Consider the following 26,595-nt stretch of genomic DNA (forward strand, 5'->3'; position numbering starts at 1 on the left):
TTTTCGCTGCCCGGGAAAAGTCACACGATCACTGTCCTTCAATTAATCTTCGTCTCGTTTGTCATCGTAGGAGCGACGTCTCTCGTCGATCTCTCGGATGCGTCAGTATCTTATGATAGAACCGCCGTCTTAGTATTTTTTGTTTTTTCACGACGAACATTATTCACCTCTCGACGCGATCAACGTCAAACGAAACCGCGGCTTTAAGTCATCGCTTTAATTGCCCTTCACATGCTCGTATTTGTGAATGGCAATGCCGTGAACAAACGATAGATAGATAGACAGATAGACAGATAGATAAAGAGAGAGAGACAGAGTGAGAGAGAGAGAGGAGGGGAAGAGAGAGAGAGAGAGAGAGAGAGAGGAGGGGAAGAGAGAGACAGAGAGAGAGAAAGAAGAGAGAGAGAGAGAGAGAGAGAGAGAGAGAGAGAGAGAGAGAGAGAGAGAGAGAGAGAAACAGGCGCATCCTCCAGCTTGAGTACGAGACGTGAGAAATAAATAAATCCAGTCTCCAAAACAACATGCGCGTAATCTTATCGTGCGAGTATATTCGGTGGATTTCCATGTTTGTACGAGGCGAGGCGTTACGCACGGTGAACTTATTTGCATAGCGCTCGGATTATCGCCGGCATTTTATACGGCGCGATAGACACGTCGCGCGAAAATCCGAACAAGGGTGTCGAGCTAGTCCGCACATGGAGACAAGACGTTATCGTAATTTCCACGACACGACGCGACTCTCTAATCCGAAGGAGTGGTGAACGATAGGAGAGAAACGGCTGTTCTCGAGATGTCGTTCAGATAATATTTCGAGCGATGATACGCGATGGCACCTAACCTTACCAATAATTTGTTGAGAAGCCGAGAAAGCAACCCTTGTACAGAAAGGCATTACTAGCTGGAGAAGAAACTGCCCTAGTAGTACATATTGTTGGGCCAATATTGGCTACAAATTTGGCCCCCAATATTGGCCAATGTAACCCCAATGTAAGTCAATATTGGTATAACAATGCTATGCAATATTGGCGATATATTATAATTTAATATCTAACCAATATTGGCTGTATATTGAGATACAATGGGCCAATGTAACCCCAATTTATGTCACCGTAGCCAATGTAACACCAATGTAACGCCAATGAAGTGTGCTAGTAGGGTGGTCAGTGATCAATTATCGTTGCTCAGTAAATTTATCATCCTTACGAGAACATATAGCGTATACAAAGTGAACAAGCGTTGCTACAACAATGTTGCGATGTTGCAGCAACGTTACAGCAATAATTGCGGTACTAAAATTACTGGCTGCGATCAGCCAGCGATGATTTATTGTTGTTCAGTAATTGTGTTACTCATGAGTACTAAAATTACTGATTTATCGCTCGTGCGAGCACCAAAAGTCATGAAATTCGCTTTATCACCGGCCAATTTATTACAGTCAGTGATACTTTTCTGCGAGGGAAGATGCAATTCTACGCGGTGATTTCGCAAACAAACGCGGCGAGCGATCAACGTGCGCAATGACGTGCGCGATGACGAAGGAAGTAATTCGAACATTCGCAGCCGTCGACTCGTCGACGCGAAGACCTCTCTTACGGTATTTCCGCGTGCGTGCTGCGTTCGCGGCTCGGCGCACGCGATTACAGCCGGTCGTAACGAGCGAGCGCGCGTCGAGCGCGACGATGTGAAGTCTCAACGGCCGGATCGGCAGGACTTTTCATTGATAATTGTCAATTTACTCGCTCGCGCTCGCGTCTCGCGTAAGCGGCACGCGAGGCGGCGCGGCGGCCGGCTCTCTCATGGGCAAGACAGCGCGGCGTGGCTGGCAACTTGCGGCGAGCGGAGTGTAGATAAACGATCGCGAAGGCCAATTCCCGAGAGAGCGCGTTTGCCACAAAGTCAACGCCGCGCCGTCGGCGCGGCGTGTCGGTGTGAGCGCTGCCTTGGTGTGATGCGCACGCCGCCATAACGTGGCGCGAGTATTTGGAACGTCCGAGCGCAATTCCGCGGCCGACGTTCCTGTCCTCCGCGCGAAAGCTCGGTCTGTCGCTTCGCTAATTTCGCTAAAGTCTCAAGGCCGTTCGCAGAGAACGCGAGCGAGTAATACAGCGTCTGATAAGACGTATCTGGTAAAATTCAAAAACGAAATTCATTGCGATGACTTGGAAGAAGAAATACACACATACTACTTGATCAGGACTGCGGTGCTTTATTATCGATAATTAGTCCAGTCGCTTTCATTATTAATAATTATATGGCATAATAATAATTATATCTTTCTACCAATTTTGTGGCATATTCTCGAGGTAAAGATCTCTGAGTCAATTGAATTTGTCGAATTAATTTCTCGACCTTCTAAATTTTCTTAAGCTTCATGGGTACTCGGACGTTTTCGATGGGATTTACTTCCGGTGTCTGTGACGGCCAATCCAGTATATCAACGCCATTTTGTTGCTTCCATGCGGCAGAGAAACGATTCCTATGTTTCCGATGTTACTGTCCTCTAGCAGTAGTCCTCTAGTAATTTTTCGTGTTTCTTTTTAAGCCACTTTTGGGCAGGTGATAATAAAGTCTTCTCATGAATTTTGACCATTTTGATAATTTCGACAGCGTTCAAGTTGCTTGTCGCTTAACGTGACATTTTTGGTCCTTTCGGATGTGTATAGAGAAACACGACTTTGAGTCGCGATGCGTATACTCATGGCACTCATAACGAAATGTGTTTTTCTATCATGAAAAACACAAACACCAATTGAAATTTTCTCTACAAAACATCTTAGAGGAAGAGTCCCTCTACCAGCTTCCGTTGGAATTTCCCATTTAACGGTTTCCACGCAAAAATTTTACCGAACACGGTCTTATCAAACATACTATGTAAAGGGTGTCCGGGATTTTTTGGAAACGAAAAATTGTGAAGATTAAACAGACTAAACTGAGGAGAAAAGTCAAGTACTATTTTACAAAAATCGCAATAATTATTAAGTTATTAATGATCAAAAATGACTACATCTAGAGGCTCTTTCAATAATTATTTGCAAAATGGTAAAGGACTCTTGTTTAGAATAACCTAATTTATAATTATATGATGGCTATTTTGCCTAGCGACAGGTTCAAGTTTCAGAGTTCAAAGTTCAATATACTCATATCTATCGCTAGACACAATAGCTGTCATATAATTGTAGGTTAAGTCATTTTGAACAAAAAATTCCTTTACCATTTTGCAAATAAATATGCAAATTTTCAAGTTATCAATGAAATGTCCATTTTCAATCATTAATAAATTAACAATTATCGCGATTTTTGCAAAATGATACTTGACTTTTCTTCTCAGTTTGATCTGATTAATCTTTACAATTTGTCGTTTCCAAAAGATCCCGGACACCTTGTATATTTGCAGCGACGGAAAGTTGACGGTGTTTTTTTTTCGATGAGTTTCACGATGTATCCGTACAATATCTTTGCTCTCGATTCTTTTTTAATTAACGAGATGATGGATTAATTAACAAGATAATGGTCCCTTTGGTAATATAAAATGTTAATAGAAAAAATTACAGAAACAGGAAAATTATTATTAAAATGATCAAGAGATGATGACATGAAAGCGAGTATTTTCTTTACGGCAAACATAAATTTATTAACAGGTGTGAAAACAGACGAGAGTAAGCGAATGTCGATGAGCGAGCCGATGCGATTCGCAGGTTTAAATTTTTCCCAAAGAGTTTAATGTAATGGAACGAAAATCGGTTCTAGGTTTTATTTCGAAAGATTTAGCGCAAACAATGTGAGCAGGAAAGGGACTGAAATACGAGAGAATTTGTTTTGACTTCTCAGCGGATAAAATTCCCTATTGGACGCGAGATAAATTTTTTTGTTGGATGCGTTCTGAAGTTCACTGACGATTAAATCATTGCAATCTTCCTTCCGCTGATTGCGTATCTTCTATCGGGATTACGCCGGAGTGAAATAACCTGTGTTCGTCGAGTGTTTACTCCAGTTAAGCTCATATCATACTGTTGGAGATTGCTAATTAAAAGTTAGCGTTCAAGAGAAAGAGACGGATTAACTAGTTTCCATCGATTGTGCTTCGCTCTTTCTCGATCAAATTCTAATTTTCGACCTGTAATCTTCGATTTTCGAGATCTCGTCTGATACAGGCTTTATTTTGCTTCGACAGCCGGTGAAAGGAAACTTGGCTCGCCGCCGCACCGGTGCGGTGGTACGCTGTGGCGTTTCGAGACACGAAAATCCCACGCAGCATCCAGGAAGTGGTGAGAGGTGGCACCGGATGCATCTCAATAAGGGGAGACGAGCGAACGAGTTCGCGTAAAACAATTCTTTCTGCGTTTCGCAGGGAGAGAGAAAGGGAGAGAGGGAGAGAGAGAGAGAGAGAGAGAGAGAGAGAGGGAGGGGAGAAGGAGAGAAAGAGAGAGAGAAAGAGATCGCCGTTTTTCGTTCATTGTCCATCGTGCAAGTGCATTTCAACGAGGTGTTTCGTTACACAGATGTGTTCAGTCGCAATAATGTGAAGGATCGCCGTTTTATCTGCTTCCCGTGATAAAGCGCATGCGCTGCATCATTCATACGGACGATAATCATCAGGTGTTTCGGTTAATTTTGAGGGTTGACGATGAACGGAGTGTTTATCACTATGAATATTAAATTCTTATTACTCTGTAATGTAATAACAATGATAATATATAATTATTACACACACACACACACATATGTATAGTCTGTATAAAAAGTATCGGGACCGCAAAAACTAAGCATTTTAGAAAAAAATGTTTCAGACAAAAGTTATACGGTTTCAAGGAAGACATAAAACCAGCTATATCATTTTGTTTATAGATGGCGCCACTTTCGAGGTGTTTACTGATCATTACTTTTCTTTTAAATGGAAACTCTAATTTTTTATTATATCATCTTTTCTACCAATTAATTTGAACAACTCTTGTCCGAAACATTTTTTTTACTTGCCTAATATTTTTTGAGATATTTAAGCAAAAACTCGGTAACTTTTCAACGTTTAACTTACGATATCTCGCTAACCATTTGTCGGAAGAAATAATAGTACTAGACTCTTTTGCTCTATTTGGTCTCAAGAATATATTGTTACAATAGTATCTTCATTTTTGTTAACTTGGAAATTTTGGACCTTTGGAAATTTCAAAATCATTATCATCAAATCGATGATCGTTCTTATTTAGAAAAATATAACATCCATGGCGCGTTGAGCAAGTCAAACGTTCGCGCGACGATGTGGTAGCTGACCAAATCGCGATCACTGACTCGATTAATGACTCCTCACAGTGATTATACAGTTTGTGTTCAATCGATTCGATGTTCATTCCGACCGATTCTGCTTATCCAAGTGAAATTTCGTTCCGTTCACTTCACCGTTCCGTTTTCCTCACTGTACGACTCTGTCGACGAAGCTTTTATTTATGTTTATACATCACACGTGTGCGCAGGTGGTTGACGGCGAGGAGAGAAACAAACATCGCTCGCCTCACGTACGAGGTTTCACTTCCTAAAGCGGCCAGATTATTTCTACAGGTTAGTAGTTAATGTTTACTCACCGGCGAGGCAAGACGCGCGACCGGAAGACGCGTGGCCGCATCTGCATCACGTGTTTACCATCGAGCGAGAGAGGAAGAGAGTGGGGGAGAGAGAGAGAGAGAGAGAGAGAGAGAGAGAGAGAGAGAGAGAGAGAGAGAGAGAGGGAGAGAGGGAGAGAGAGAGAGAGAGAATCACCTGTTTCATCGCTTCGCTATCAGAGTCGTCGGCTTTGCTGGTGTGCGTTATCTTGTTGCTCGCGTGCTAGCGAAGAAGGCAGTAACGACGGCAAAACTGCAGCAGCGATAAATCAGCTTTATCGAGCTCAAGGTGGCGGGTCGAGATCGAGGTTGAGAACGAAAGCACTGTTTTGCAAAAGCGAGAAGAGGCCTGCCATCCTTCACGATATCTCAGTGTCCACGCCGCGAGTCGAGACTGCGTGCCAGACAAACTAATAAACAGACAGACGGACAGAAGTGTGTCGAAATCGCATTCTGCACAAATACTGAAACACTGCCGATCTAACGCTCAGCGTGTCGAGTCCAAGCTCTTGGAATGTAACACCTACAAGAGCTGTATGTCCAACGTCAATACGCGATTATTTCTGTTACATTTAGTTACGCACAATAAAACTTTAAGGCGATCAAAAGAATTCGTGCGGTTTTGGTTTGAGTTCGATGCAATGAGTTGCCGAATCTTGTTGGGACTTGGCGGACAACACCAAGTGTTTATACGCATCATATACGAGCTCGTAGCACAGATTTGTGTCGATTAATTGGTTCTTGAAATGCCTGTTGAATCGAGTGTAATTTGAACACGCTTGCTTCACGAATTTAAAAATCGTGTCAAAAGCAGCAGAAGCATGTCGTAAGATATGCGTAACATTTGAGAGAGATGCGCTAAAAGAACGGACTGCACAGAAGTGGTTTGAAAAATATTCTTCTGGCGATGTATTATTTGAAGATGGATCACGTTCAGGAAAACCCTCCGTTATTAAGAAGTTATCAGTCATTTATTCATGTATTAATTATAACAATTCTTTACATATCATTCGTAATATTTTTTTGAAAATTTTTGTCCTTATTTAGTTTCTAATATAGAAAACCGCGCGAACTTTTCTAGTTACCTGATACAATAAATTACAGACTTTCCAGTTCGATTTTGGATTCCTCTGAATTTTTATTATATTTTGAATTTTTCACATTTCTTGCTTGATTTTTGCTGTTGGCAAATTAAATTTTGCTATTTGGCTCAACACGTTGACTCTTTGACGTTAGAGCATTTCGTCCTCGACGTCATTCACAGATTTTCTGTTTCTTTAATATATGAGTTAATTATATTTATTGTCTAGCGAATCTGTCAATAAAAATATTATTATTATTATATTTTATCTACATGATAATTTTATATGTTGCAATAAATTACGAAACGTTACAAACTTTCCCGTTCGGTTTTGGATTCTTCCCAATTTTTATTATATTTTGAATTTTTCACATCTCGTGCTTCATTTTTATTATATTTTACTCAACATGTTGACTTTCTCAGTGACGTTAGAAAATTTCGTTTCCAACGTCATTCACGTCAGATTTTTTGTTTTTTCAATATATGAGTCTATTATGTATATTCATTATTTAGCGATTCTACCAATAAAAAAGTATATTATTATATTTTATTGTTAATTTATTACTTTTCGCAATAGAACTGAGAATTTCTGGATACGAGATGATTCTGCCAAGTGCGAAACGTACTTGGCATTCAATGCGTTAAAATTGCCCGGAGGAAAGGGAAGACTAAAAATCGATGAACATGTTATGTTTCACGCCGTCTTTTGCCTTCTTAGAAGCGCCGAGACGCAAAGCGGGCGTGTGCTCTTCCGTCGCGATGGAATCGTTCCTTCGAAGGACGAGAGCTTCACGTGAGCATCCGACATTACGATTCGTTCGCGTTCGCGGAAAGTTCTTTATCGAAAGGACCCTCAATGCTCGCCCAGAACAATGTGTGTGGTGCACGTTGTGCGGGAATATCCTTTGTCGTCGTCGCGATTGTGCCCACTTCCGTGGGAATTCGCGGAACGGAAGTGCAATTTCTGGCTGGTACGAGTCGGTGGCCAGCTTCCAGGCCGCGAAAAAAGGGCGATCTTTAAAGAAACGATGCCAGGTGCAGAGCTGCTCGCGCCTTCTCACAAATACTCCGTGCAAGTTCGACGAAACCGTGATACTCGTGGTATCGGCCCTTCAACCCACGAACGAACACATCCCACGTACAGAGAACGACATACGTCGTACACGTCAGGATGCAGGACGACGATGCGCGACGGCATAGGTCGGCAAAGATGTAAGTATAGCTTTAATGAACGACCGAATGATCCTCTCGAGTTGCGCCTCAGCAATGTTAAACCCATTACTTCCCAAGCGGACATTTCATAGCCGATTGGTTTTTGGCTCAGAAAAGTGATAAAATCACATGAAAACTAATCACAAAATATGCTTTCCCACCTGAAAAAACCTGATGTTTCAGAATCTGGAGACGTTTGGAATTATCAACTGATAATTAAATATGACGGCTCAAAGTTGACAACAATTTTTCATCGACTATGAGCTTTTTAGCCGGTGGGGAAAAATTTCGAAAAATTTTGCCCAGAGCCGTCAGGAACAATTGAATTGACAGAGTTTGGCTACTCAAAGGATAAACAATGATTATTGATTTTATTTATCAACTGATTCAAGATGACGTCCAAATACGCGAAAATCATACTTCATTGCGATTTATATGTGTGAGTAATCATTTCTTATGTTTTCGAAGTCGCTGAATACAAATCTTAGATCCGTTTTCAATTTTGTGAAATGGCGGATGCAATATGGCGTCCGGGTGCCACGAGAATCATACTTCATTGCGAACTAAGTGTGTGGGTACTTATTTCATATGTTTTTGAAATCGCTGAGTCCATGATTCAGGTGAATGTTGAAACTTTTGACAAAATATATCTCAAAACTTATAATGTATTATGGAAGTTTTCAAAGCATTCGTTGCATATGCTTTTCTGGCAAATATTGCAAAAAATATTTGTACGTTTTCTACACTCTCCTCCTGATTTACAAATCTGTGAAGATTTCCTGGCACTCGGACGCCATATTACATCCGCCATTTTGCAAAATTGAAAACGGATCTAAGATTCGTGTTCAGTGACTTCAAAAATATAAGAAATGACTATTCACAGATATAAATCGCAATGAAGTATGATATTCACGTATTTGGACGCCATATTACATCCGCCATCTTGAATCAGTTGAAAAATAGAATCAATAATCATTGTTTATCCTTTGAGTAGCCAAACTCTGTCAATTCAATTTTCCCTGACAGCTCTGGACAAAATTTTTCGAAGTTCTCCACGGTAAAAAGCTCATAGCAGATGAAAAAATTGTTGTCAACTTTGAGCTGTCATATTTAATTATTAGTTGATAATTCCAAAATTATGAGTCCAGATTCTGAAACATCAGGTTCTTTTTACGTGGGAAAGCATATTTTGTTATTAGTTTTCATGTGATTTTATCACTTTTCTGAGCCAAAAACCCATCGACTATAAAATGTCCGTTTGGGAAGTAATAGGTTAAACAGCATAAATGTCTGAAAGACGTCTCAGCGCTTCGTTATTCTGGCGCGACAGCCGCTACTTTATTCTGGCTGCACTTATTATATCAAATTTTTTAGATACAGCGTAGACTCCGATTAGAATTGGTAGAGTCGTGGCAAAATTGCTTATCAGACTGCGATTTCAATCGGGGATCCTATTTTTGCGCATATATTCCGTTAGTTAATTTTCTGTCTAGGATCAAAACAAAGATGTATTGGTGCTTTTTTCTATTCGTAACATCGATATACAGTACGACTTTTACAATATCCAACATGGAATTCCATCCTTGTACCAACTGTAGTATTCGATAGAAAAAGAAATAGAAATGTTTAACATAAAGTGACAAACAGGAAAAATATTGGGAGAATTTTGAGTTTCCCGCTTAGTTGCGAGCGCGTTATATATAAATCTTTGGAGATGACAACTAATATAGAGGTTATGTAAAGGCAGATTTGTAAATTTTTGTACAAGAAGGACGTTCTCGTCTTTTCAGATTTTTTTCAGATTTTTCAGATTTTCTCAGATTTTTTCAGACTTTCAGATTTAGATCAGCGGGTTATCAAAATCTGAAATAGAGACAGCAGACGAAAATTTGTCCATAAAGACATCCTATTTACTTTATTTCTTTTTTAAGCGTTTCTGAAATATTAGAGACACTTAAAACAGATATCGCAATGGAGGAAAGAGATCGTAATAAATATAGGTCGAAAAATTAATATTGTCGGAGTTGTGAACAATTATTTATTTTAATTGAAGTAAGCGACTTACTCGCTTCTAACACACAGTCATGTGCGAAATACACTTCTGCTATTTCTTAATTGGAGTAATACGATATCATTCTTACCGTACTGTGAAAACTTTGTAAAGCTTTCTGTAATTGTTTACTATCTACGAGGATATGTGATTAACAATTATTTGAAGTGAAACATACGTATAAATAAGGAGAAAATAGATGTTTGTTTACATGCCGAGCGAAAAGATGTTTTTTTTTAGGAATTCCTTTAAAGCATAATATATATATTCTCTCTTCACCGATAAATAACATAGACAATAATATAGACATCAGAAAATATAAAACCACCAGGAGCGAGTAAACTACTTGCTTTAATTAAAATAAATAGCTGTTTATAACTCTGACAATATTTATTTTTTGACCCATGTTTATTAAAACTTTTCTTCGGATCAACGGATTTGTATCAAATTTGGTATACTCATATCTTTTGGGTCGCTGACCATCCGGAATCAAATTTGAGAAATTCACAACGGCAGATTTAATATAGAGGCACTTAAATACTCAATTCGATCAGTTTTTGAAGAATATTTAAGACTGATATTCCCATTCACTTGGTGTGAAATATTTATAGAGGATTTTTCGAGTCGCTGTGACGAATCCGGAGTAGAAATTTCAAAATTCAGAATGACAGATCCAATATGGCGGCTTCGAGTGATCAATTTTATTATTCTGTTATGAAGATTACATTCGATATATTCATGTTTTTTAGATTGTTGATGGTGAATTTAGTCGAATCGAAAATCGAACTCGAAAATCCAAAATAGCGGACCTAATATGGTGGTTTCTAGCGACTAACGGTGTACGGATGAAATATTGAAGGAAACTATTTCTTTGTCGATTGGCTCTGGTGAAAATCTCGGATTTATGACAATCGTTGTCTGCGACCAAAAACATATCGAGTTTGATACGTATCCATAATGGAGTATCAAAGCTAGTCACCTGAATCCGCCATATGAGATTCGCCATTTTGAATTTTGTAATTTCGACTGGATTCGTCATCAGCGAAAAACATGTGAACATATGAAATATGATCTTCTCCACAATAGAATATCAAAGTTAGCCCTTAAAAGCCGTCATATTGAATCCACCATTTTGAATTTTGTAATTTTGAACCTGCATTCGTCACTAGCGACCCAAAAAAAAACTCTCATAGGCGAGCTTCCATGTAAAATACGAAATCATTCACTTTCACCGTTTTGGCACAAAATGTTAATTTCGGATTCACTACTGAACCGCTTTTTAATTCCTTTCTTTTTAAACATCCTGTAGACATCTGTACCGCTGGGTGAAGATATTCGTGGCGTGAGAGATCACGATGTTCAGCGGAGCCGACTCGCGTATTAAGGTCACAACACAACGAACTCCACGGAATAGTGACCGCTTGCTCCGGGACAGATGTTTCATCTCGCGCGGGACTTGCGCCTAACGAGTTGCAGTAAACACACGAGTATCATAACTCCAAGCACGCGCGCCTGGAATTACTACTCTTTGTTCAAGGCAGGAAAGGCACAGCAAGGAGATGAGGCGGGGGCCGGCGGGGGAGGGGGGAGGGGTGAATGAATCTCAGAAAGAAAACACGCGCGGTCGAGATGTTCAATAAATAATGCGAAGATATTTATTTTTCACCTTATCCCTCTCTTTGTTCCACATATATATTATTAAACATATTCCTGTGTGCTCCGTATATATAAAATATCACTCGAGTACAATCGCGTGTATTGCACGTGTTCGCTTCCTTAAATACTTAAATACTGTCACGCGACGATAGAAATTGATAGAAGCGGATTCTTCGGACGCGAGATCGTCCCGATATGCGCGCGCTCGATTGTTTTCACCTAGAAATTTCGATTCTCGGCTGGACTTACGTTTATGAGAATTGAGAGGATACGACTTTGGTTCCCGCGGGACACCCCGCTCTTGACTAGAATTTGTACGGATAAATAGTCTAGTTTCTAATCGATACAGCGCCGATTTTTCATTGTTTTGGAAATCGCTAATTTATCACATCTGCTCATAGGACTCGTCATAAGTCGATCGTTCTTCGTACAAGGATCGCGAGTTCTCGCGAGGAAGCGTACGAACAATTCTCGTCACTCGTGCTCTCCCGATCTTCCGCTCTGCCTCGGGAGACGAATCGTTAATTGTCAAGTACAAAATATCAACTGCCGTTGCTGCTACAAACCTCCCTACGAACTATCTGCTATAGTAGCTGAAATAATATCACGACGGAGACTCCATGTGTGTTTGATCTATTTCTTCTTCCTTTTTCCTCGTCATCGCGTGCTGTGGCCGCCCGACCGTCATTCCTTTTCTTCCGCATCCGCTTCTTCCGCTGCCCCCTCCGGGCGTTCCTCTTGCGAATCACGTAGTCCGTTTTTTAACTGCGCGAAATCAGAGATTTCATTTCCGTCACGGTCGACCCTCACCCATTCGTAACGACCAGGCAGCGGCACTTCGTTCTCGAAATCGAAGTTCCACCTTTTCTTCGCCTGCACATCAATAAGCATTTTAACCTTGCGGCGTTTCCGCCAGTGCGCGCGCGTCACTTGTTCCGTGTAAAAAAATTACTTTGTCCGAACACAATGCACTTTTGAGCGCGGGACGCATTTAAGGCTTTACGATCGCTGAGAACGGAATACTTGGAACTTTGTCGTAAGACTATCGCCGGTGAAGATAATCTCCTGAAAAATTGTGGATCGAGACAAGTGCAATCTTATTTATCACCGTCGTTAAAATATGTAAAAAAAAAGAACGCGTACATCCGCTCGTGTGCAGGTGCAGGTAAAACCGAGGTTGGGAAGTAACTCGTTACTTGTAACGAAGTTATAGTTACAGTTATTTTTTCTTTTTTTTTTAGTTGCAGTATATCTGTTGTTATTTTTGTCTGTAACTGTAATTTAACTTTATTGCATTTGTTTTAGTTTAACTAACAACTAATTTAATAGTTACTTTACAGCTGCGCTTGTGGGAAACGCTTGTGGCAAGTTTAATTTAGAGAGAAAATGTGATTTCTCTTCTATCACACAAGAGAAAGAGAGACTGTCACTTATTAAATGCCCAATAATATGGCACATAAGTAAGTATGTAGTATAAATTAGTAATACTTGAAATGTAACATTCTCGTGCTAATATAAAACATGCTACTATAAAATAATAGCATAGTCACTGCAAGAAAGTAATTGAGAAATAACTCGTTACTGTTTGAATGACTATAACTGTAATGAGTTATTTTTCGAAATCGGTAACTCGAACTGTAATAGTTTATTTTGCAAAGTACCTTTCCTGAGTAAAATTCATTGACTTGAGCGAAAGGTCCTTTATTGTTTTGCAAATAATCACGATAATTATTGAGATGTTAATCGAAAAGAACTAGCGAATTAGCTCGAACTTATTTGCCAGTTTAAGTAATTAATATATCGGTCATTATTATGGTTGCAAAATGGCAAAGGACTTTTTTTCAACCTGATTAATTCTACCCATACATGAGCGGATGTATATATACAGGGTGTCCGGAGTCTTTTGGAAACGAAAAATTGTGATTAATCAGACCAAACTGAGAATAAAAGTCAGTACCATTTTGCAAAGCTTGCAATAGTTATTAAGTTATTAATGATTGAAAATAATCACATATCTAGAGGCTCTTTTAATTGATAACTTGAAAGTTTATATACTTATTTGCAAAATGGTAAAGGACTTTTTGTTCAGAATAACCTAACTTAATAATACGACGGATATTATGTGCCGTGCGACAGGTTCAAGATTGAGAGTTCAAAGTTTAATATACTCATATCTATCGTTAAACACAATAGTCGTCATATAATTGTAGGTTAGGTCATTCTGAAACAAAAAAGTCCCTTACTATTTTGCAAAAAAATATGCAAATTTTCAAGTTATCAATTAAAAGAGCCTGTAGCTGTGGTTATTAATACTTTAATAACTGTTGTAATTTTTGCAAAATGGTGCATGATATTTCTTCTCATGTCAATTTGATCTAATGAATCTTCATAATTTTTCGTTTCCAAAAGATCCCGGGCACCCTGTATATACATGTGTCCATGACACTCAAAATACCAAATCGAGACGAAGGATCGTTTTAATTCGGTACGCGGCCTTGGCTCCGTTCAGATTTAATGGCACGTGTCAACGAAAGTGAAGAAAAAAGAAAGAAGTTTGTTTTTATTTCTCACATTCTCTCGATTCCGTCGAGCTTCCTCGAACAGACGATTGGCAAGGTTATCGTTCTCGCCATTGCTCGTTTGCCCGTCGCCGCTCTCACTGTTTGTCGATTGTCCGCTGTCATCATCCTCGTCGTCCTGGAAAAGTCTCCTGCGCAGGTTTCGACGTATAACCTCTTCCTGCTGGTCGACGTTCCTTTCTTCCATCGTCAGGCGAGCCCTTTTCGAGGAAGTAAATCTCTTTAGCGGCTAATTACAACAAAACTTTGTAGACATATTTTCGCATATTCTTTTATATTTGTCAAAGTAATTTATTAGATTGACTTTTCGTTACGCAATCCCGGATCTCTGGAGGACGCGTTAGACCCGCATTGATAGCCGTTATTTAAAACTTGTTTAACGCATTTAACGTGTTTAACTTGCTTAACGTGTGAAATACTCAGAGTTCAGTTTAGAGCGAAACGTGAGCTTTTCAGTTGAATCGCGATTACAAATATAATGCTGTCACGTATGTATCGTATAATTCCGAGAAAAGACTTGAATCCAGCTCTAAATTTGGACCTGAGTGTCTCACAAGAGACAGGTTTCAAGTAACGATTATGAGTGCATCCTTTAGGCGCAGAGTACTTCAGAGCCGGATAATCGCTGAGAACCTGTCTGAGAAGAATGCTTTGAGATGTCGGCGTCGTAAGTCATTTGGTAGAGAGAGAAGTAAATTTTTGAAAATTCGCAGCGCGATCAATCCAGAGGGACAAACGAACTCTTACTTATCATCGTCTCCAAAATACGCAGAAGGATATAAATATAAATGCTACATTGCAACAGTTGATAACTCCTGCTGAGAGTGTGCAGTCTAAAGAAATTCATTGAAAATGTTAATTCCGGTCTTCAAGACGCTTGAAAACGTTCCGCTTGTTTTACAAGACATTTCAAAAACTCTAAGAAGACTTCTAAAGACTTCTAAGACTAAGACGTCCAAGGAAGACTTCTTTCTTTTTTAAACATCTTTCGGACGTCTTGAGAACACTTAACCCATTAATGCCGACTGGGACAGAAATTTCGCATTGATTTCAATGTTATGAATTTTTATGAAAATGCTCGAAAATTTTAATCCAAAGTACATTACTAGGGGTACTTTTCGAGGTCGCTCTTTCTGAATCCGCTGCGAGAATCATACAAAAATGAGTGTTTGTATTGATTTGTAACGGTCTTTTTCCAAAAAAAGCGATTTTTCTCGTCAATTTTTTTTTAAATCATGGATTTCATCTTGATAAAAATGTTGAATATTACTGAAAAGTACTCCAATCGTGTCCTCGGGACTTGTATTTAAAATATATGTGGTTCTGAAATTTGTTGCAATTTAGTAATTTCAATATGGCGACCATATATGTGTATCACCATAGATATCGCCGGATTCTTGGGAACTCAGTCGAATAATTCGTTATGAGTGCATTTTTATGAAAAATTATCCAAAGTAAAAGTTGTCCTGTTAATCGAGTTTTTTCACGTGGTAGGCCTCAAATTTGGATCTGATGTATTTTTTGGGCCTAACGGGGCCCAACGTTGATTTTTTGTTGCAAAATTTATATTTTTTATAACAGATTTGAAAAGTACAGAAAATTTTACGTCCAGATGTATGATATATTTTTGAAATTACAAGTCTCGAGGACACGATTGGTCACAAGGACACACTTTTCAGTAATATCCAACATTTTTATCAAGATGAAATTCATGATTTAAAAAAAAATTGACGAGAAAAAATCGCATTTTTTGAAAAACAAAAACCGTTACAAATCAATACAAACACTCATATTTTTATGATTCTCGCAGCGAATTCGGAAAGAGCGACCTCGAAAATCCCTAGTAATACTTTGGATTAAAATTTTCGAACATTTTCATAAAAATTTTCATAAAAGTTCATAACATTGAAATCAACGCGAAATTTCTGTCCCAGCCGGCATTAATGGGTTAAAAATGTCCTCCTTTTTTCAGACATTTTCACGACGCCTTAAGAGTTTATAGTGTCCTCGGTATTTCCGCGCAAAGCCAGCGAAGTAGCGGAGGAGTTCTTTACGGAATAACAGTACTCGGTATTAGTCGTCGAGGCGACGCGGGGCCGAGTTAGAAGCATAACACTTCGCGTTTTGTAAACAAAGTGGTACACATCGAGCGAAGAAGCGAGGTCTCTGCGTTCGACAAGGCTCTCTATGCATGCGAGCGACAGGAGAGAGGGAGAGAGAAAGAGAGAGAGGGAAAGAGAAAGGCAGAAGAGAAACCCGTAATATTATCGGTTGACGTGTCGTCGGGCGGGTGTATTGGAATGCATCTCACTTCCGGCATACGCCATTACGGACGCATACCGACGAATGTAATGTTTATTACTTACTTTCGCATGTGGAACTCTCGGAAGTCCTTGCTTTCGCACGATCAACATTTCCTGTGATGCGAACTCGATGCACGCGTTACAGTTAGTGTCATCGATACAAAACGGGTGTTTCTAAGTTCCACATACTATCCGAGTATCCAGAGACGAGAAATTTCTTCAGCAATTATGCAGAGGATAGAGACCTCCCGATTTCGAATGATGTTGAGATATGTTACCAGGGTCATTACTTTGAGTAATGTTGTGGAGGCCGAAAGTTGTTTTAGCCCGCGCTCATTATTTATAACGAAGTTATTGACAAAAGAAATGCAATGAATAATATGTAATTTTCTAATACCGTGTATAAATATGATGCTTGTTATAGTATTTGTTGAATAAAGAAGCCGAGTCATTTCTGTTTACCTTCCTCTATGTTGGTATTTCTTGCGACTTTCGGAAATCGGTGTTCTAAGGAAGAATATGATCAGGGCAGACGCTTCGGCCTTCCCCCTGTACCCCTTTTCCACTCTAAACTAATCCAATCTAACACAACCTCTGCTTCTAGTGATTCTATAATATTTCTTCGTACAATTTAACATATAAGTATTTATACGAAGAAATATTATTACTAGAAGTTACTAGAAGCAGAAATTGGATTAGATTGGGTTAGTTTTTGAGCGGGGAGGTGGTGCAGAGGGAGGAGCTCCGTTCATATATATATTGCTTACTATATTATAACGTACATTGTGTCGAAGAATTACATTTAGTTTAGAACAGTCCTTTTATTAATAACTTTGTAGTAAACAATAAGCGCGGGCTAAAACATTCACAACATTGTTCAAGATAATGACTTTGATAACATACCTCAGTATCATGGAAATCAGGATAGGTGGTACCTATCTCTCCATAATTATTACTTCTTCTTCAATAGTGTCGTTTATTTTTATATAAACATACTCTTCCCCCCCGCCAATCCGCGTGTAAAAGTATCAAGACGAGGTCAACGAAAGATGAATAACGGCGAGAGCAATAATAACACAGTTCGGCAAAGGATGACTTTTTTTCAGACACCAGAATGAAGTTAGTAATTTCTTGTAGTTTTTTGGATGCTGAATACGAATCCGGTTTTTAAATTGCCGCATCACATCAAAATATTGAGAAATTTACAATTAAAATTGCGGTTAAGGTTATTTCTCCACAACTATAAAATGTGACGTGCCGAAGAAGTTTTATCGCAACTTACTTTCATGCCTAGAATAATTTAGAGAATAAATAAAAAAAAAAATAACAAGAATAAATGAATAATAAATATAAGAACATATGATAAAAACAAATAACTGGGTAATTTGACGGGTAATTTGAGAGATACACTCGAGTAGTCGGACAATGCTCGGGAAATTCGAACACCCGGTATTCAAGTAGTATCTGACTCAAGTAGCACCCACAACAAGTGCTCTGATGCCCCAAATTGACACAACTAATTACAATATTTCGCGCATTATCTGGTAACTCATGCGCAAAGCAGATAATCTGTTTGTAATATTTTCCCCCTTTTTTCGTGAAAACGGCAGTATCATCTGCGACGTTGTTCTCGCGATATCGCGTACAAATAATAGCGTTTCAAGCCGAGATTCTCGCAGTCTTATTCCTTCGTACCTCCACCTATGCGCAACGCTTACAATCTATCAAACAGGTAGTACAGGTTTACACGCCTTTCCCTGACCCACTTACAACGTTCAACTAACCCGGACAAATATCCGCTTGTACGTACGCTTTTTAACGCGTTCTCGGATATAACGTAGCTATTAGCAGCGACATTACGCTTCTTCCGGTCGCAGGTGATACCGATAGACCTCGGATCGATCAAGGAATTCGTGAGTGAAGAGGGACGGGCAAAATATCTCATCCACGCGATCGGTATCGCGGCCAACGTTTCCCAAGTGTGATATCAGCGCGGCCTTCGCCAATTCCATCTTCCACGTGTTTTCGCCACATACTCCTATCTCGAGGTTGAAGTTACGTCCGGAATGTCGTACTTCAGACGACGTAAATACTTCGTAGACCTTCATAGACCGTAGGCTTTAGACCTTCACGGTGCGGAGAAATATTCGCTTCGATTCCCGAGCCGTATAAATATGATTTCAGGCGAAAATATCTGACGGGCGTTGTTTGGGCTCCGAGTAAAATGCTCAGATATCAATGGAGAGTTAGATGCGAGTTCTTCAGTTTTCAATCGCGATCACAAGCATAAGTGTCATATACAGGGTGACATGACTGAAAAAGGTGGTCAAACATCGGTACCGCATTCTATTCTTCTTAAGGACGAGAAAAAGTACACACAGATCCGGAAATTCTTCCTTTTCGAGAAATAAACACTTTTTTGTTTCTGATTGAATATTGTAAGAATGTTTGAAGCTTAGTTAACACGCTGCTAACCAATTAATTAACATGCTGTTAATCAATCTCAGCACCAGTAGCAGTTTTCATGCAACGTGTGCATTGGAATTATTGGAGTCTCACTTATTGGACCAGTTTTTCTTCCATTTACGCTCAACGGTAAAAATTATACATAATCTTTGAACTTATACGCTAAAAGAAATTATATACGGGAAAGTGAACTTTCTACACTATTACAAGATATGTCACTGGCAACGTGCACTCGAATGTGGTTTATGCTCCGATGGAGCTCCGGCCCATTTTAATCGAACCGCTAGAGAATATCTTAATAGCAATTACATCATCGGTGGATCAGCAGAGGAGGACCGATTGCATGGCCTGCACGCTCCCCTGACGTAACTTTAGATTTTTATTTATGAGGACATCTTAAAAGTTTAGTTTATGATAATAACACTACTGATAGTCTGGAAACACTAAAAACTCGGATTACAGCCGCATGTAATGTACAACATTCGGAATACACCAGGAATTTTGGAACGTCTTCGAACGTTCTTCTCTGCAATGTCGATATGAAGCGTGTATTGTTGCCATGAAACCATTTTCAGTAATTTCTTGAAGTAAGCTTTAAACATTCCTACAATACTCAATCAGAAACAAAAAAGTGTTTATATCTCGGAAAGGAAGAGTTTTCAGACTATGTTTATACTAGTATAACCTTTTCTCATCCTTAGGAAGAGTCCTTAGGAATACGATACTGAAATTCGGTCATCTTCTTCGACGTTACTCTGTATATCGTATTACTCAGCCGAGAAACCCAGATCTAACTCCAAATCCAGGTCTGAATATTTTACGTGAGCCAAATGTCAATCCATAGTCATAAATATGACTCTGATAGACATCTTAGAGACGTCTAAAAGACACCCTGCTTATCTCCCTTTAAACGTTCCCAAGACGTGTTTTAGACATTCGCGCAATTTGGAGGCCGTCGAAGGAAATTGCATCTACAACGCTATTCACACCGACGCGATTCGGAAAGACGTATCAAGACATCCAAGGACACCCCACTAGTCTTGAACGTTCTTTAAATGTCCGCATTTTAGGCAATCGCGCTGTCTTGCGAGCTCGTCGCCGAAAATCTCATTGACAAAATGAACATCGTCCCACGACGGGACGATTCAGCAGACGCAGACGTACGCAGACATATGTGTCAAACCGATAAGCCGGATTCCCCGAGTTTAACCCGTTCATACGGTCATCCACTTACTCTCCCGGGGTGTCCCTCATTCCGTCTGCCGCGAATGTTGTCGAACGACGATAAGGCATCGACTTTATCTGTTGCTAATTACACAGGCGAGCGCACTCGATCCGAATCGCACTTTTCTCGCCACTCCGCGGTTCGCACGCGCTCATTTATCTCGTCTTGGCACGCGCGCGTCTCTTTAACGCGTCCGTTCGGCGTCCTCGTTCGAACGACCTGCGGTGCCGTGTTGTTGCTGCTCGATGTGCGCGGCTGCACCCGATCGATAAGCGCCGTTTGGGGGTGGCGACCCGTGATCGCCCGAGCCTGCCGGGGGTGACTTCGCGTGCGCGCGCATTGGGGGTGCGTGTGTTCGTTAGTTCGTCGTTCTCATTGATAGGATTTTGACAGGAGCGCCACAACGGGAACATTGCGACCACCCCGTCCGAGAAATTTGCGTAAGAAATAGGAACAATTCGTTTCTTAACCCCTTAACGCCCGACTTTCTTATAAGTGTTTTAAGAATAAAATTTGAGTTTTTTTGAACTGAGACTATAAGTAGTGATAACAAAAAAAAAATATCAGAATTTTATATTGGGTCTTTTTATTGTTTGTTTTTTGTCTATTGGTAAATATGACTTGGATCCTAAAAGCATATACGAAATGAGCAACCTATACAGAGAAAAATGAAGAGTAATCTGTACTATCATAACTCTGATAGTCAGCTTGACATTTTTGAGCTGAAACTTTACTATATTTGTGAGTGATCACTCACTATATATTAGATAGTAGATTTGTGAGTATCATTCAGAGTGTCAAGCTTACTATTTCAGAAGAATATCTTATGGATCACCATTTAGATAGTCAATCGCCTCTTCATTTTTCGCCGCATAAAAAACTGTAGGTCACCAGGTTTCATGAAAATAGGTTGATTTCTTGATTTTCGTGTCCACCATATCGGATTCGCCATTTTTAATTTCTGTATTCTTTTAATTTCACATTTTGTATCTGAGAAAGCTTCCAAATGTATAAAATTATAACAGATACCAATCTATTCATTTGTAGTGCACTTCTAAATCAGTCAGTAACAATGCTAACTATGTCTACTTGGAATTTAACAAAACATGTTATCATTAAAATTGAGCTAAAAACAGACTAAACCGAATCTACATACAATCTATATACCATTTTTTAGAAGAAGAATTCATCTTTACAGTGGCGCGAAGAAAACGAAAATATCTCCTTTTTTGACCAAGTTACGGATTCTTAAATGCGTTTCTAGTAACTACAGTTACCAGTAGGCGTTAAAGGGTTATAAAGCAGGTATAAAAGCGTGTATAAGTAGCGTCCTGTACTTAGGTGATTTAAAAATTAACTAGAAGAAAATAAGATGGAATTTGTAAATTCTTCGTGACACTCTTTTCTCTTTTATTGTAAAATCCCAATACAATCTCAGTCTCGATGCCGTGTGATACGTACAATTGTTGATGCAAACGTCTACGATGTAAAGACAAATATTTCAATATTTTACACATTCGCAGTAATGTAGACTAAATTATCTATGGCCGTCACATCTTAAGTAATTTTATAAAAATAATATTTCTCTCAATTAAAGATGCGGATGAAAATATATATTTATAATATCTAGATAAAAATATAAATTGGTGTCAAAACTTTATCTGGATAGGACAGGATCTCGACAGGAGCGCTACAACAGGAACATTGCGATCGCTCTGTCCGAGAAATTCGCGTAAGAAATAAGAACAATTCGTTTCTTAAAACAGGGACGTATATAAACAGTGTCCCGAACCGAGGTGATTTAAAAATTAGCTAGAGGAAGATAAGATGGAATTTGTAAATTCTTCTTGACACCTATTTTTCTTATTGTAAAATCCCAATACAATTTTAGTCTCAATGCTGAGTGATGTGCAATGTTAACGCGAACGTCTACGATGTATGAGTAAAAACAATATTTCAATATCTTACACATTCGCAGTAATGTAGACTAAATTATCTGTGGACGTCACATCTTAAATAATTTCTTAAAAATAATATTTTTCTCAATTGAAGATGCGGTTGAAAATATATATTTATAATATCTAGGTAAAAATATAAATTGGTGTTAGAACTTTATCCGAATAATCATCTGTATCATTTTATTTTAATAGGAGCAATTTGAACTGAGATACCGAGAGTGTATCAATGGCTATTTATTTAATGGCAGAAGAATCGTCGGCTGTTCGGTTAATATATAATACCAATTGTTTCAATCAACCGTTTAATGTACAGGATAAAAATAATATAACTTCTTACGAAATTACCTTGACAGTTATGAATGTGAGTTTTTATTCTGTCAATTTTATCCTTTTTTCTCTCCCGCTCCAAGCAAAGCAGAAAATTATAGTGACGTCAAAATAAGGAGAAAATAACTATAAAATCCACTTTTCAACATGATTCGATCATTTTCTCACGATTACCTCGATATTATTTTGATATATACATATATTATACACACACACACACACACACATATATATATATATATATATCAATAAGATTCGCGATATTTGAATATTTTTTATAAACATTTATCAAGTGACAGAAACATCTTTTATTATCTTTAGTTTATATATAGGGTGTCCCGTAAATCAAGGCCAATCAGGAGATGAATGAGGACCCAAAAACAAGAAAGTCGATACGAACATAAGTCCGGAAATGCGTTGTTCTCGAGTTCTTACCATTTTTACGTTGAAATTTGAAATTGCTTCGCTTTTGAATTTTTTTGTCAAAATTGAAACAGGAGATGATTTTTATGAATTTTATAACATAATTAAAGTCAAATAAAAGTTGCGGGCTGTTTTAGCACTATCCAGCACTACCAAGGTACAACCCGCTTAGCATCCCTTGGCAGAGATCAGGACCCAACAGTTCGTCGCTCCTATGGTATTTAGTAGCGGGCTGCATCTTAGTAGTGCTAGATAGTGCTAAAGCAGCTCGCAACTTTTATTTGATTTTAAATTATGTTATAAAACTCATAAAAACCGTCTTCTGTTTCAATTTTAACAAAAAAATTCGAAAGCAAAACAACTTCAAATTTCAACGTAAGAATGGCTATAACTCGAGAACAACGCATTTCCGGACCTATGTTCATATCAACTTTCTTTCTTCTTTTTCCTCATTCATCTTCTGAGCGATTGATCTCGATTTACGGGACACCCTGTATAAATAAAATTGCCGAATATTCTGTATCGAAAGATATTTTATTTCCCTTGCGTTCTATGTACGTTTAAAAATGGCAACTGATTAGTTTTAGTAGCTTCTTACGGAGCACCGTGTACATCGGCTCGTTTGCTAGGAATGTCATATTTCACGAACCACTTGTGTGATTTTGCCGGAATTCATAAAGATACTTTATTGTCAACGAGCGCTCATAGATCGCTCATTTACGACTCCTTAACTGATTAATAAATAGAAATAGAAATATAAATTACACTGGAAGCTTCGGTTTTTCGAAACTTCTCCTACTTCGAGACATTATATCTAGGAAACAAAATTTCAAAGTGAACATTCGTACGTTCGATTAATCGAAATCAGTTCTATTGAAAGCTTCGATATCTCGAATTTTCGAACAAAATTTGAATTAATCGTAAATAATACGAACTAATTTTAAATAACTGTGAACTATTTGTAAGTAACAGAAGTCGAATTATTCGGAGGTTCGAGCTTCGACTTTAAGCATCGAATTATTTGGAGAAACTTCGAAGCTTTGACCACGTCAAGTGATATTATTTCCGGTTAATATACACACCATCGTTCACACGCAAAATAATCGCAAAATAAAGATTTCGTATAATCCAGAAATAAAATTACCAGTTGGCACGCGTGTCGAGTGGTCGTGTCAGTGAACAAAGCTGTAACCCGCACTGTTCGCGTACTCGAACTATACAGCGTTGAAGATCGTCCTCATGCGACGGAGGAGGCGTCGAATGTTCCGGAAAGATCGGCGCGAACACGCCGGAACGTCCAAGACAATGAAACTCGCGGCAGAGACTCGCTGTCGGGAGACTGTCAGACTGCAACTAGCCCCATAGCGAGAGACTAGTCATTTGCTGCATCTCGATTGCAGCTGACTAGCCTAGATTCGCCTTAGGAACGACATTGCGAGAGACGCATGCGCGCGAAACGAGCCGTTAACCGCGCCGTTTCATCGGCCGGACGTTCATCTCTCGCGCGGCGCGGCGCGGCGCGGCGCAGCGCGGCGCGGCGCGACGCGAGAATTCTACAGCGGTCGGCGAACGATTATCCTTCCGTGAAAGTACGTCATCGCGCGTTCCACGAGCATTATTACGATCCTTCGGAAACACGCGGGGTAATGGGCGGACGAGAGCCAGAGCGAGAGCCTCGCTTCGTCGAGTCGCTTCAGTCGTGCGTGTTTCGCTCCGCGCCAGATTAATGTCTCCTTTCGCGAGACCGTTCGCCGGGAATGGAACGTAATTAGCGATGAGCGCGCGATGCTGTCAACGATAGCGCTCCGATTAACATTGCGCGCGATTGTTATTAATAGCGACATTCGCGAGACCAAGGATGCAGTTTACCGAGCAACGTGCTGAAAAAAAAGAGGAGAAAAAAATAAATGTTGGCAATCGGGCCAGAGTCGAAGGAATTCCACTTCAGGGTTGTACATTTGACTGGAGAACACTTTTGACACTATGAAGAAAAGAGACGCTTGTTTTTTAAAGTATCACTGATGAGCTTGTGAGTTATTGGTTATTATAAAAGCCCGAGTGACGACGTTGTCTGACGTCACACTGCGATATGGAGCATTCAGAGAAATGTAAATATTTTTTATTCACTATCTGAGTGCATACCATCACTTCAGCTCCCGTCATCGTTGATTAATACATATTGATTAATACCCTTATTATTGTCAAGTATAGTGGTTCTCAATTTCGATTTCGGGTGCTTCGTATTTCATTGTATCTGAACCGTTTTGTAACTGATGATCTGTTCTTTGTAGCTGCACTGCTGAACTGGTGCAATAAGCTAGAGTGAGAAAACCTATATTTGTCTCACTTTAACTTATTGCACCAGTTCAACAGTGCAGCTACAAAGAACAGACCATGACTGTACTCTCGCATATACTTTACTATCGCGATATATCGATAGTTTTCAGCCGTTTTCGATTTTAGGAACGCATTTCTCGTGGCAGCCGATCAATTCAGAAAGCGGGAACGTGTTCAAAGCAGAGTTTGATTACTAAACGTTTCATGTGCGTCAAAAAAGAGATTTGCTGCTTGCAAATATAGCGCTTTCAAGAAAAGTTGAGTAAAACCGTTGAAAAGGACAGACAAAATGTTAATATAAAAAATTATGTTAATATGAAAAATTAATTATCGCATTTATATTCAGTTCTGTTCGTTCTTCGAAGCAGTCTTCTCAGCAGCTCAAACTTGCTACGGTATTAGATTAAAAAACAGATTCATATGTTTACTTGTATATTTATTGCAAAATTGTGTTTATATTTTTGTAATGAATTATTTACGTCAATTTTATATATCATCTTCTTACTTATTCCTCTTAACATCCGTAAGCGGATAAACTTATTACTGACGCATACAGAATGTCGGGTTATTAAAATTTCACTACTTGAGCACCATTTGAGCTACTTTGAGCACGTTTTTGCTTTTTGTGTCAATCAACAGTTATGAGAAATTTGTAGAAATTTTAGAATCCAATGTAGTAAGTTGGAAATCTTTAACTATCGATATATCGATGGTAAGGCATCCATGAGACCGAATGTATACATGATGGACTAAATGTCTCGATAATTTCCATCAAATTTTGCTGTTCTTTCGACCTCTTGTTTGTTAAACAAGTTCACACACACATATATAACATTTAATTCAATAAGACGACCATAAAGTTGACCCAAAACATTATCGGCCGTATTTATCGTTTGATTTATTTAACTTTTTATCAGAGATAGATTTACAGAATAGACATTATCCAGAAAAAATATATCAAAATTTAAAAAGTGAACGATTTTTTGAAAAATCATAATACCGAAATCCGAATGCCGAGACATTCTCTTGAAATTGCAATTTTACCGACACAGTGCAACCCTCTCGTTGTAGTCGTATATATCGTTTATTTTTTATCGTTGACCAAATTTTACAGAACTTACGTCAGCTTATCTCGATTTTTATTCCATTCGATTCGATCACAATTTATGCCAAAAAGATTTACGTAAGCACATCTGCAACCCTGAAAAACTCTGAAAATTCTTTCCCTTCCGATTGTTTTGAATGTGCTTTTACTTCGGGACCGATCGTGCCGATTGATAAAGACAATTGACACGTATACTCGTTCGTAAAACACGCGAGGATCAATCGCCTGTAAGTTTTTCCTTTTCACGCCGTCAATAGAGCGCGACGCGACGAAACGAAC

General features: G+C 39.0%; 2 protein-coding genes across 6 annotated transcripts in view; one reads left to right on the forward strand and one right to left on the reverse strand.

Moving 5' to 3' along the window:
• Nucleotides 1-7,411: 7,411 nt before the first annotated feature.
• LOC112589702 (uncharacterized) lies at nt 7,412-11,483 on the forward strand. The gene is made up of 2 exons (XM_025304059.1): nt 7,412-7,887; nt 11,247-11,483. Exons 1-2 carry the CDS (start codon nt 7,548-7,550, stop codon nt 11,264-11,266), a joined length of 360 nt encoding a protein of 119 aa, XP_025159844.1. The 5' UTR covers nt 7,412-7,547; the 3' UTR covers nt 11,267-11,483.
• Nucleotides 11,484-11,569: 86 nt separating this feature from the next.
• Nucleotides 11,570-26,595, reverse strand: part of LOC105186948 (cyclin-dependent kinase inhibitor 1) — a 31,622-nt gene continuing 16,596 nt past the window's right edge. Inside the window, exons 1-4 of one of the 5 annotated variants that reach the window (XM_019843117.2) lie at nt 20,176-20,423; nt 16,539-16,663; nt 14,165-14,372; nt 11,570-12,466 (exon numbers count right to left, since the gene is read on the reverse strand). In XM_019843117.2, the coding sequence (XP_019698676.1) occupies nt 12,278-12,466; nt 14,165-14,372; nt 16,539-16,546 (405 nt within the window). In that variant the 5' untranslated portion in view covers nt 16,547-16,663; nt 20,176-20,423 and the 3' untranslated portion in view covers nt 11,570-12,277. Of the gene's footprint in view, nt 12,467-14,164; nt 14,373-16,538; nt 16,693-20,175; nt 20,424-24,018; nt 24,268-26,595 lie in introns of those variants that run through there. The other 4 variants (XM_025304034.1, XM_025304035.1, XM_011147483.3 and 1 more) reach the window with 4 other exon arrangements.

Source organism: Harpegnathos saltator, unplaced genomic scaffold (assembly GCF_003227715.2).
Source record: "Harpegnathos saltator strain DR-91 unplaced genomic scaffold, Hsal_v8.6 scaffold587, whole genome shotgun sequence".
NCBI classification, from domain to species: domain Eukaryota; kingdom Metazoa; phylum Arthropoda; class Insecta; order Hymenoptera; family Formicidae; genus Harpegnathos; species Harpegnathos saltator.

Excerpts from the sequence above, each read along its gene's own strand:
- LOC112589702 (XM_025304059.1), top strand. The coding sequence starts at position 7,548 with ATGTGTGTGGTGCACGTTGTGCGGGAATATCCTTTGTCGTCGTCGCGA. Across the intron at positions 7,888-11,246 it reads CGGCATAGGTCGGCAAAGAT|ACATCTGTACCGCTGGGTGA; the intron begins GTAAGTATAGCT and ends AACATCCTGTAG.